The following is a 12,430-nucleotide window of genomic DNA, read 5'->3' as shown; positions in this document are numbered from 1 at the left end:
GAAAGAATTATCAGATTTTCATAGTAGGAAGCTTTAGCAAGAGGTCATGGATACAAAACATCATCCCTTTAACTCATCATGCAGGCTGCCTGACCGACCAAGCAGCCCAAATGTTTTGAGTTTTATTTCAATTTATTTTTTGATAAATTGTCAATAACCATCAATTCAATGGGACACCACGGTAGCACAGCGTTTAGCATGATGCCATTACAGCTTGGCGCCTTGGGGCTCGGGTTTCAATTCCATCACTATCTGTAAGGGGTTTGTACACCCTCTCATGAAATGCCTGGGTTTCCTCCAGATGCTCCAGTTTCCTCTCACGTTCACAAACGTACCAGTTAGCAGGTTAATTGGTCATTGTAAATTGTCCTGTGATTGGGCTAGGGTTAAAAAGGTGGGCTGCTGGGCAGCAGAGCTTGTTGGGTCAAAAATTCACGTTCCACACTGTACCTCTAAATAAAATAAATAAATAAATAAAATATCTTTTTTATTTTTGAAAGGATAAAATGTGGGAAGTTTGTGTAGAAGTTACAGACCAGAATCACTTTTGCAATGAACTTTGGAGGTGAGTCGCAAGTATGTTGGCACTGAGAGCTGAATTATGATTTTTACATCCCATTCTATTTCCATCCCAATGCGACAGGTAACCTTTTTATTAAACTATTAAATGTAGACATCTTTATATAAAACTATCACCTGGCAGTTAGTTGAAAATTCTGACAGACCTGTAATGAAAGGCTTGAACCACTGACAGCCACGTCATCGGTTGTGAATGGACTTGTCCATCACAGCCTGTATAAAATTGCATTTACCTTCAAATCTAGATTATGTATCTTTTTCCCAGCGGAATTACCTTTTTCTCCAGTTCTGCAGCTTTGGTTTCGCTGATCTGCACTTTGGTTTTGTCAACCATGTTGTCTGAAAAAATAAACCCATCAAAGTGATTTTAGGTTCTTTCAATTTGTCACGGTGCAGTTCTAATACTAGGCCAAATACAAGATGAAAGGAGCACTTTCATTTGTATACGTGACCACATCAACGGTGAGGTCTTCAAAGTGCCGAAACTTAATCATCTTTGCAACCCTGCTGTACAGGCAAAATAAATCAAAGGAAAAAGCTGAACTTATATTTACCTATTAAATGGTCCACATCCAGTGTAAATTTTCTACACTTGAAGTCTGGATCAGCTCCATTTTTCTGCAGGACTACTTGAGACACACATTCATCTAAAAGCTTGTAATAGTGAGGCCTAGAAACAAAAAGAAACTTTTAGTTTTTAATCTTCAATCCCTTTTCCTCCCCCCAAAGTTTGATATGGGAGCTGTGCTTGTGTTACTGGACAAGCATCCCGATCAACACACACAAAATGCTGGAGGAGCTCAGCAAGTCAGGCAGCATCTATGGAGTTTAATAAACAGTCAACATTTCAGGCAGAGACCCTTCATCATTGGTATCCTGATGCTTGCATAGTTACTCTGGTGTCAAGACTGAAACCCACCAAGACATTAAAGCAATTTAAATTCAGTTCATTAAACTGGTCTGAAATGAAGAATGTGTATCAGGTATAATGACAATGTAATTACTGAAAACCCAATTAGCTTCAAGCATTTATAATTATACCCAACATCTACTCAGTAGCCATTTTATTTGGTACACCTGCTCATTAATGCAAATATATAATCAGCCAATCATGTGACAGCCAACGCAATGACATGAAGACATGGTCAAGAGGTTTAGTTGTTGTTCAGACCAAACCATAGAAGGGCGAAGAAATGTGATCTAAGTGACTTTGATCGTGGAATAATTGTTGATGTCAGACAGGGTGGTTTGAATATCCCAGAAATTGCTGATCTCCTGGGATTTTCATGCATAACAATCACTATAGTTTACAAAAAAATAGTGTGAAAACAAAAATCCAGTGAGAAGCAATTCTCTGGGTGAAACACGAGGAAATCTGCAGATGCTGGAATTTCAAGCAACACACATAAAGGTTGCTGGTGAACACAGCAGGCCAGGCAGTATCTCTAGGAAGAGGTACGGTCGACGTTTCGGTCCGAGACCCTTCGTCAGGACTAACTGAAAGAACAGCTAGTAAGAGATTTGAAAGAGTTAGTCCTGACGAAGGGTCTCGGTCCGAAACGTCGACCGTACCTCTTCCTAGAGATGTTGCCTGGCCTGCTGCGTTCACCAGCAACTTTTGTGTGTGTCTCTGGGTGAAAAGCCTTGTTAATGAAAGAGGTCAAAGGCCAGACTGGTTCAAGCTAACGGTTCAAGCCCTCCAACAGCATCTCAAATAATTACGTTACAATAGTGGCATGCAGAGGAGCATCCCTGAACACACATGTCAAACCTTGAAGTGGATGGGTTACAGCAACAGAAAACCATGAAGACACAGAAATACACTCAGTGATCACTTCATTAAGTACACGAGGTACCAAATAAAGTGGCCATTGTGTGTAATAATTACTTGATAATTTCACCTAAAAATTAATAAATTCCCATCTCAATGTATATTAAAAAGAATGCAGATACAGCCAGCCAACTAGCACAGGCATCATAATGTGACCATTGACTGGTTAGTGCAGTCTCATTCACCTGGGGCAACAAATAATATGTTGGGGAAAACACAGTGGGTCAAATGGTGTCTCTGAGGGGAAGGAATAGTTGACGTTCCGGGTCGAAATTGTGCATCAGGACTTTCTGTCAGCATTTTCAGCAGACTCTCTGTTGCTCCAGATTCCAGTATCTGCAGCCACTTGTCTTTTCATTCACTGAAAGCAGGAGGATTGACACGCATGGTGATTAAGGAGGCATACAGGATACCTGCCTTTAACAACGATTTGGATTATGGAATAGGTGGCTTTGTGGCTATTTGCTGATGATACGAAGATAGGTGGAGGGGCCGGTAGTGCTGAGCAAACAGAGAGTCTGCAGAGAGACTTGGATAGGTAGGAAGAATGGGCAAAGAAGTGGCAAATGAAATACAATGTTGGAAAGTGTATGGTTATGCACTTTGGTAGAAGAAATAAATGGGCAGACTATTATTCAAATGGGGAGAGAATTCAAAGTTCTGAGATGCAACGGGACTTGGGAGTCCTCGTGCAGGATACCCTTAAGGTTGACCTCCAGGTTGAGTCGGCGGTGAAGAAGGCGAATGCAATGTTGGCATTCATTTCTACAGGAATAGAGTTTAGGAGCAGGGATGTGATGTTGAGGCTCTATAAGGCGCTGGTGAGACCTCACTTGGAGTTGTGACGAGAATACACATAAAATTAAGATGTTTGCTGGCCTGGGCTAGCATCAGTGGCATCAGCAGTTGGTCTGCCACCTGCCCTCAGGGGAAGGAGAGATAAGGAACAATGGAGCAGCGTCTGGAGATGTGTAATGAAGGGACGTGGGAGAGAGAGCTGTCTGGAGCGGCTCCCCCTTTGAACCCTGAACTGTTTGAAGTGGTGGACAGGCGATGCCCCAGCAGGGGGATAAAAAGGGACAGGTTCGCTAAGGCAGACACACACGCCACCCGAGGTAACGAGACCCTGGAAGTGGTGCGCCTCTCACGAGTGGGTGAGAAGTACCAGACAACGACCAAGGTGGAAAGGTACGATCAGCGGGAACCCGGTGTGTGTCCGCCCTTGCCTGGGTGCCGGGTTCACTGCAGAGGATCGACCGCATCTGGAGGAGGGGTCACAGTCGGTGACCTCAGGTGACATCACCAAGGACCCGCCCAAAAAGTTGCTTGTGAGCCATCTCGCCGGTCTGTGAGTGAAGCTGTGCTGAATGATCAGTTGTTCCTGTTCTATCTCTCTCTTCCTCCACGTTGTCCATCGCCATGGCAACGATTACTGCGAACTGCACTACTAACTGGACTGAACTTTGAGTCACTTTGAAATTTGGTCATTTACCCCTAGACAACGATAGAGCTTGATTGATGCTGTTATCTTAATTCTGTGCACATGTGTGGTTATCATTGCTGAACTGTTGCATTTATTATCCTTTCGATTACTGAGTTGCTTGTTTCTTTAATAAAACTTTCTTAGTTCTAGTACTCCAGACTCCAACTGAGTGATCCATTTCTGCTGGTTTGGCAACCCAGTTACGGGGTACGTAACAGAGTACTGTGGGCAGTTTTGGTCTCCTTATTTAAGAAAAGATGTGCTGACGTTGGAGAGGGTACAGAGAAGATTCACTAGAATGATTCCGGGAATAAGAGGGTTAACATATGAGGAACGTTTGTCCGCTCTTGGACTGTATTCCTTGGAGTTTAGAAGAATGAGGGGAGACCTCATAGAAACATTTCGAATGTTAAAAGGCATGGACAGAGTGGATATGGCAAAGTTGTTTCCCATGATGGGGGAGTCTAGTACGAGAGGGCATGACTTAAGGATTGAAGGGCACCCATTCAGAACAGAAATGCAAAGATATTTTTTTAGTCAGAGGGTGGTGAATCTATGGACTTTGTTGCCACGGGCGGCAGTGGAGGCCAAGTCATTGGGTGGCTTTAAGGTAGAGATTGATAGGTATCTGAGTAGCCAGGGCTTCAAAGGTTATGGTGAGAAGGCGGGGGAGTGGGACTAAATGGGAGAATGGATCAGCTCATGATAAAATGGCGGAGCAGACTCGATGGGCCAAATGGCTGACTTCTGCTCCTTTGTCTTATGGTCTTTATCAGTAAGTTTAACAGAGCAGAGACATCATATTAAATGTATAAAAAATTAGATTTGCCATAGCTAGAATTCTGTGCACATTTGTGGTCAACACACTGAGGGAATGTGTAAAAGCAATCGAGGGAAAGTTGTGAAGATGTTGCCGAGGTGAAGAATTAGCAAAAAGGAAAGAATCTTGATGCTGGGATTTTGTTTGGTTGGAAGAGGCTGACGAGATAAATTACAAGGAGCCTCAATAAAGTAAATAAAATTACCTATTGGCTTTAGAGTGGATAGCAGTGTGGAGATACATCTCTACAAAAGGCGCTCCTTCCCTCTGCTAGCCTGCAGGTCACCCTTGGGCAGGGTGTAGCACCTGCTTAGCCCCCCAATCAGGGTCACTTGAAGCCATGGGAGCAGGTGGTAGATGGTCGTATGAGCAGCTGGTGCACATCACAAGTCCTGGTTATGCGACCACTGACACCAAGCAGACAATCTCTGAAGAGTATTGATAATGGCCGGGGTCACCTTCTTGCAAGGACACTGCCCAGAAGAAGACAAAGGCAAACCACTTCTGCAGAAAAAATTGCCAAGTACAATCATGGTCATAGACCATGATCATCTATGTCATACAACTTGGTGCATGACGATGCGGATAGGCTTACAAGAGCGATAAGTAAATAGCCAGTACAGATTTCAGTGAACAAAGAGGAAGACTGATTTGAGGAAACACTCACTTAATGATTTGTGAGGACTAGAACACACTGGTCAAAAGAGTTTTGGAAGCAGAAATTATCTCCAGATTTAACAAGTCCCTGGATGATGTGTGACCAAGAAACTGCAAGGCAATGAATGAAAGGTTAGAAAGTCCATTGTTGTAATACATGGACATAATGGGTCAAATGGCAGCCTTCTGTCTTGCAAGTTCCTGTTATTAAAGATGTTATTATTTTTAAATAATGTGTACATAATAGAAATGACAACAGATAACTACCCTTATCAATACTCAATGTCCAAAATAGATAAAAATTGAAGTCCTTTGTTCAGCTCACAAAGCTGTTATTCTGGCAAGTTCTTGTTAACTGAATGTCTTGTGAATGTTATGCCTTAGCGTATATCAATTCCATCTAGCTAGTGCCATGTTGAAAAAGAAAATGGATCACAAGAAAAATGTGTATCCAATGAACATAAAACAGTAGAGCACAGGTATAGCCCTTCAGCTCATGATATTATGCCAAACTAATTAAAATAATCATTCTGTCACCACATAGTCTCTATCTCATCTCTCCATTCTCTGTGTAGACATGTGCCTATTTAGAAGCCTCTCAAAAACACCAATGCTGCACTGTAGCATAGGACAGCTATCCAGCGATCACAGATCAGGGTTCAATTCTCACCACTGCCTTTAAGCAGTTTACACACCCTCCCTGTGGATTTCCTCCAGTTTCCTGCCACATGTAAGGCTCCTTTTCATTGACTACAGCTCTGCCTTTAATACCATCATTCCAAATAAACTGATTCCTAAGCTCCAGAACCTGGGCCTTAGCATTCAGGTCTGCAGCTGGATCGTCAACTTCCTCACAGACAGGACCCAGGCTGTAAAAGTAGGGGAGAAGCTCTCCTCTACAATCACTCTGAGCACCGGTGCCCCACAAGGCTGTGTACTCAGCCCCCTGCTGTACTCACTGTACACCCATGATTGTGTAGCCAAGTTTCCATCAAACTCAATATATAAGTTTGCTGATGACACCACAATTGTAGGCTGTACCTCGGGTAATGATGGGTTTGAGTACAGAGAGGAAATTAAGAACCTGGAGGCATGGTGCGAAGACAATAACCTATCCCTCAACGTCAGCAAGTTGTTGACATCAGAAGGAGTAGCGGACTGCACAACCCCATTTACATCGCTGGTGCGCAAGTGGAACAGGTCAAAAGTTTTAAGTTCCTCGGGGTCAATATCACAAGTGACCTGACTTCGTCCAACCAAACAGAGTCCACTGCCAAGAAGGCCCACCAGCGCCTTTACTTCCTGAGAAAGCTAAAGAAATTTCGCCTATCCCCTAAAACCCTCACTAATTTTTATAGATGCACCGTAGAAAGCATTCTTCTTTGGGTGCATCACAACCTGGTATGGAAGTTCTCCTGTCCAAGACCAGAAGAAGCTGCAGAAGATCATGAACACGGCGCAGCACATCACACAAACCAATCTTCCGCCCTTGGACTCACTTTAAACCTCACGCTGTCGGAGCAGTGCTGCCAGGATAATCAAGGACACGACCCACCCAGCCAACACAGTTTTCGCCCCTCTTCCCTCCGGGAAAAGGCTCAGGAGCTTGAAGACTCATACGGCCAGATTTGGGAACAGCTTCTTTCCAACTGTGATAAGACTGCTCAACGGATCCTGACCTGGATCTGGGCCGTACCCTCCAAATATCTGGACCTGCCTCTCGGTTTTTTTGCACTACCTTACTTTCCATTTTCTATTCATGATTTATAATTTAAATTTTTAATATCTACTAATTTTTTTAGTATTTTTAATATTTAATATTTGTAATCCAGGGAGTGGGAAGCTCAGAATCAAATATTGCTGTGATGATTGTACGTTCTAGTATCAATTGTTTGACGACAATAAAGTATAAAGTATGCTAAAGAAATATAGGTTAGGGTTAGTGAGTTGTGGACATGCTGCATTGGCATTGGAGGCAAGACTTGCGGGCTGTCCAACAAAATTCTCGCTGATTTGATTTAACACGAACGACACCTTTCACTGTATGTTTTGACATAGATACATATTATTATTAATACGTATGTGTGTGTGTATATATATATATATATATATATATATATATATATACACACACACACACACACATACACACACACACACATACATACACACAAAAAATTTTCTCACATACTCTGCTCATTTACCCAGCACTGGAATGAGACAAAGGAGCTTAACTGTGCCACTGACCCTAGTAACCGATGAGTCATCAGCTCTCCAGAAATTACTGTGAATCTGTGAGAACATTCAGCACAAGAGAAGTTTATGCTCCATACAAGTCACTTCCTTGCTGTCTTCAACAAAGGATGTTTTTAAATTCCTCTCTCTCTCCCTCATGTAGATATTTAGTTTCCCCTTCAAGAGCATTCACTTTGACAACTTTGCGGCAAAATTTTTCATATTTTTATTTATTCATGTGTCGCAAAACAACAAATTTCACACTGATAGTGTCAGTGATAACAAACCTGATTCTGATTCATATCACAAATTTGATCATGATGTTTGGCTACCCAGTGCCTGACGGGCTTCTAGGAGGTGTTAGACTGTTCAATCTTCTTTGCTATGTAGTAAAATGCTAAAAGCAAAAAATATTTCTGCACTTTTCAGCAAGTAATCAAGCTGTGCACAGTTGGCGTACCTACTAACCAGACGATCTCCCGAAAAGCTTTAGAAATAAACATTTAATTTAGAACCCACGCTGGTAAGCACCCCAAGGCAATCAGTGTTGCAGGTGGTTTGAAGTAAGACACAAATCCTGGCGATCACAGTGAACTATCAACTTATCCTCAGAGTTCTGGCGAATGAGCTGATGTGCCAAGACAAGCAAGGGGATAAAATTGGCAGAGAAATGGTGGATGAAATTTAGCGAATGTATGACAAGCATTTCAGAAGAACTGGATACACCTACATACAAATGGTATAGTTTCAAAAGGAACAAAGGAAAGTGAGAGCAGGACAATTTCCAAAGACAAAATGAATTGACTGCTTGTATTTTAAGTAATTATGTATAAACATGAAACAGTTTAGTATGTTTCCTAGTGGTCACAGTATGTATACACAGTTGTTCTGTTTGTCCCCAAGTCATTACACTTGAGTGATTCTAGAAAGCTCTGGAAGCTTCTCTGGTGCTGCATTATTTGAATAGGGGCTTCCCGAATGGCTGACTCTTATCTGCAAGTTTGAGTGGTATGTTTTTCTTATCCATGTGTATAAAAAGAGATGACCATGAGGCAGCGCCATCTTTTAGTCTTTGTTCTGTTACTGTCAGTTTCCCAATTTTTTTTGTTCTATTAGCACTTAATAAAACGATCGTGAAGCAACAAGTTTTGTGCCTTTTTCCTGACTTCCAAAAGAACCTTGGATTAAAATATCAGAATCCAATAGGAGAGAGAGAGAAGTAAATCATCTATTGCAAAGGCATGAGTCATCCTGAGCTTTATAAATAGAAGCATAGAGTACTAAAGCAAGATATGTGAAACCTTTGATCAATCATTGGGGAGGCATCAACAAGAATATTGCGGCCAGTTCTGGACACCTTACCATTGGAAGGTTATCAAGACCTTGAAAAGGTAGCCTGCATTTACTACAAAAGACACCAAATGCAAGGGATTTCAGTTCAACAGAAATTGAAATGGGATTAAGCAAGGAATGCTAAAGGAAAAAATTGACAGAAGTGTATTGACAATTATAAATGATTTAAGAAAAAAAAACAGGGAAATTATTTCCACCGGAAGGTAAGAAGGTTTTTATATATAAAAAAAGACCCCAGATTTAAGATAATTAGCGAAGGGTACTAGAGGGAAGATGAGAAATTTTATTTATTCTAAGATGTTATGATCTGGAATGCACAAAAGGATGCCGTTTCAATGATGTTCAAAAGGGAAATCATGCAAATAGAACAAGAACATAAACCATTACAGCGCAGTACCGGTCCTTCAGCCCACAATGCTGTACTGACCCTTTAACTTACTCTAAGGTCAATCTACCCCTTCCCACCAACATAGTCCTCCATTTTTCTATAATCCCTATACTTATTTAGGAGATTCCTATACGTCCCTGACGTATCTGCTTCTACCACCGTCCCTGCAGCAGGTTTCATGCACCCACCACTCTGTGTAAACAAAAAACTTACCTCTGTCATCACTCATATACTTCCCTCTAATCACCTTAACATTATGCCCCCTCATATTAGCCATTTTCACCCTGTGAAAAAAACTCTGACTATCCACTCTATCTTTGTCCCGTATCATCTTGCACACCTCTATCAAATCGCCTCGTACCCTCTTTTGCTCCAAAGAGAAAAGCCCTAACCTACTCAGCCTGTCCTCATAAAACATACTCTCAAAACCATGCAGCATCCTGAAAAATCTCCTGTGCACCCTCTATTAGAGAAAATCTACAGGGTTCTGAGAAAGAGCTGGAGAAAATTAGGTAAATAGCTCCTTCAAAGTGCAAGGATGGATGGAATGGCCTCATTTGCTGCAAGATTCTACAATATACAAGAGCAAAGCAAAGGTTCAACGCAGTTTCAGTGAGTGGAATCATTAAATCTGTTTCAAGTTCTGGCCACAACACATCCCTAACTCTGGAAACTCTATATTAATACACTGCAAGGACAGCTGATACAAGCCCTACAGCGATCCTTACGCCAGGAAATAAAAGCTAAGCAGTTGAGAGGCAATGACGCAGACCCAATGACAATCTGCAGAACAGAGTCTTTTCGGGAACAGCAGCTTAGATTTTAATTGAGTTGAGAAGTAATGAATCAGGATCCCTTTTCTCTGAATCAATGCAAAGTCATAATGATTGCAGGCACTTGGCTGCAGCTCCTCTGTAAACAGGACGTGGCTGGATGACTAAGATATGAAATCATTTTTCCACATTCAGCTCTAATTTCATTTTAACTACCTGCCCCTGTTCAAGGGAAACATAATTTCCTGGAAGTAATTCCTCTGGCATTATCAAAGCCAAATAAATGACCTCAATATTTTATTTTAAGGTGATTGCAAAGAAGTATGGGGGGGGTGGGGGGGGGATGTCACCGGCAAAACACATTGGAGAGGGAGCAGAGGTGGCTCACAAGAGCGATCCCAGGGTTAACACATGAGGCGCAGTTGATGGATTTCCGTCTGCCTTCACTGGAGTTTTCAAAAATTGTGGGGGGGTGCTCAATGAAACCTATCAAGTATCGAAAGTCTGCATCCTAGAGTGCTTAAGGCAGTAGCCCAAGAAATAGTGGATGCATTAGTGATAATTTTTCAAAACTCGTTAGATTCTGGACTAGTTCCTGAGGATTGGAGGGTGGCTAATGTAACCCCACTTTTTAAAAAAGGAGGGGGAGAGAAACCGGGGAATTATAGACCGGTTAGCCTAACGTCAGTGGTGGGGAAACTGCTGGAGTCAGTTATCAAAGATGTGATAACAGCACATTTGGAAAGCAGTGAAATCATCAGACAAAGTCAGCATGGATTTGTGAAAGGAAAATCATGTCTGACGAATCTCATAGAATTTTTTGAGGATGTAACTAGTAGAGTGGATAGGGGAGAACCAGTGGATGTGGTATATTTGGATTTTCAAAAGGCTTTTGACAAGGTCCCACACAGGAGATTAGTGTGCAAACTTAAAGCACACGGTATTGGGGGTAAGGTATTGATGTGGATGGAGAATTGGTTAGCAGACAGGAAGCAAAGAGTGGGAATAAACGGGACCTTTTCAGAATGGCAGGCGGTGACTAGTGGGGTACTGCAAGGCTCAGTGCTGGGACCCCAGTTGTTTACAATATATATTAATGACTTGGATGAGGGAATTAAATGCAGCATCTCCAAGTTTGCGGATGACACGAAGCTGGGTGGCAGTGTTAGCTGTGAGGAGGATGCTAAGAGGATGCAGAGTGACTTGGATAGGTTGGGTGAGTGGGCAAATTCATGGCAGATGCAATTTAATGTGGATAAATGTGAAGTTATCCACTTTGGTGGCAAAAATAGGAAAACAGATTATTATCTGAATGGTGGCCGATTAGGAAAAGGGGAGGTGCAACGAGACCTGGGTGTCATTATACACCAGTCATTGAAAGTGGGCATGCAGGTACAGCAGGCGGTGAAAAAGGCAAATGGTATGCTGGCATTTATAGCGAGAGGATTCGAGTACAGGAGCAGGGAGGTACTACTGCAGTTGTACAAGGCCTTGGTGAGACCACACTTGGAGTATTGTGTGCAGTTTTGTTCCCCTAATCTGAGGAAAGACATCCTTGCCATAGAGGGAGTACAAAGAAGGTTCACCAGATTGATTCCTGGGTTGGCAGGACTTTCATATGAAGAAAGACTGGATGAACTAGGCTTGTACTAGTTGGAATTTAGAAGATTGAGGGGGGGATCTGATTGAAACGTATAAAGTCCTAAAGGGATTGGACAGGCTAGATGCAGGAAGATTGTTCCTGATGTTGGGGAAGTCCAGAACAAGGGGTCACAGTTTGAGGATAAAAGGGAAGCCTTTTAGGACCGAGATTGGGAAAAACTTCTTCACACAGAGAGTGGTGAATCTGTGGAATTCTCTGCCACAGGAAACAGTTGAGGCCAGTTCATTGGCTATATTTAAGAAGGAGTTAGATATGGCCCTTGTGGCTACAGGGATCAGGGGGTATGGAGGGAAGGCTGGGGCGGGGTTCTGAGTTGGATGATCAGCCATGATCATAATAAATGGCGGTGCAGGCTCGAAGGGCCGAATGGCCTACTCCTGCACCTATTTTCTATGTTTCTATGAAAGGCCTAGATAGAGTGCAGATGTTTCCCATACTGGAGGGAGTTTAGAACCAGAGGGCCAGACTCAGAATAGGAGATCCCTACAGAATGTAGAGGAGGAGGAATCTCTTTAGCCAGAGGGTGGTGAATCTGTGGAATTCATTGCCATGGACAGCTGTGGAAGCAAACTCATATTTAAAATGGAAGTTGACAGGATTAGTAAGGGAGCCAAAAGTTACAGAGAGAAGGCAGGGTTAATGGGGCTG

The 12,430-nt window shown here is 42.5% G+C and overlaps 1 protein-coding gene across 2 annotated transcripts in view; it reads right to left on the bottom strand.

The window, feature by feature from the left end:
• The window catches only part of LOC134349119 (protein diaphanous homolog 1-like), a 247,017-nt gene that overhangs the window by 51,662 nt on the left and 182,925 nt on the right, over window positions 1–12,430 (bottom strand). For both annotated transcript variants that reach the window (XM_063053005.1, XM_063053006.1), the window contains 2 exons: window positions 1,134–1,249; window positions 854–918 (listed from right to left, as the gene is read on the bottom strand). In XM_063053005.1, the coding sequence (XP_062909075.1) occupies window positions 854–918; window positions 1,134–1,249 (181 nt within the window). The remainder of the gene's footprint in view (window positions 1–853; window positions 919–1,133; window positions 1,250–12,430) is intronic.

Source organism: Mobula hypostoma, chromosome 7 (genome assembly GCF_963921235.1).
Source record: "Mobula hypostoma chromosome 7, sMobHyp1.1, whole genome shotgun sequence".
Taxonomy (NCBI): domain Eukaryota; kingdom Metazoa; phylum Chordata; class Chondrichthyes; order Myliobatiformes; family Myliobatidae; genus Mobula; species Mobula hypostoma.
Note: the sequence above shows the minus strand (reverse complement) of the source record. Positions and strands in the feature narration are given on the sequence as shown.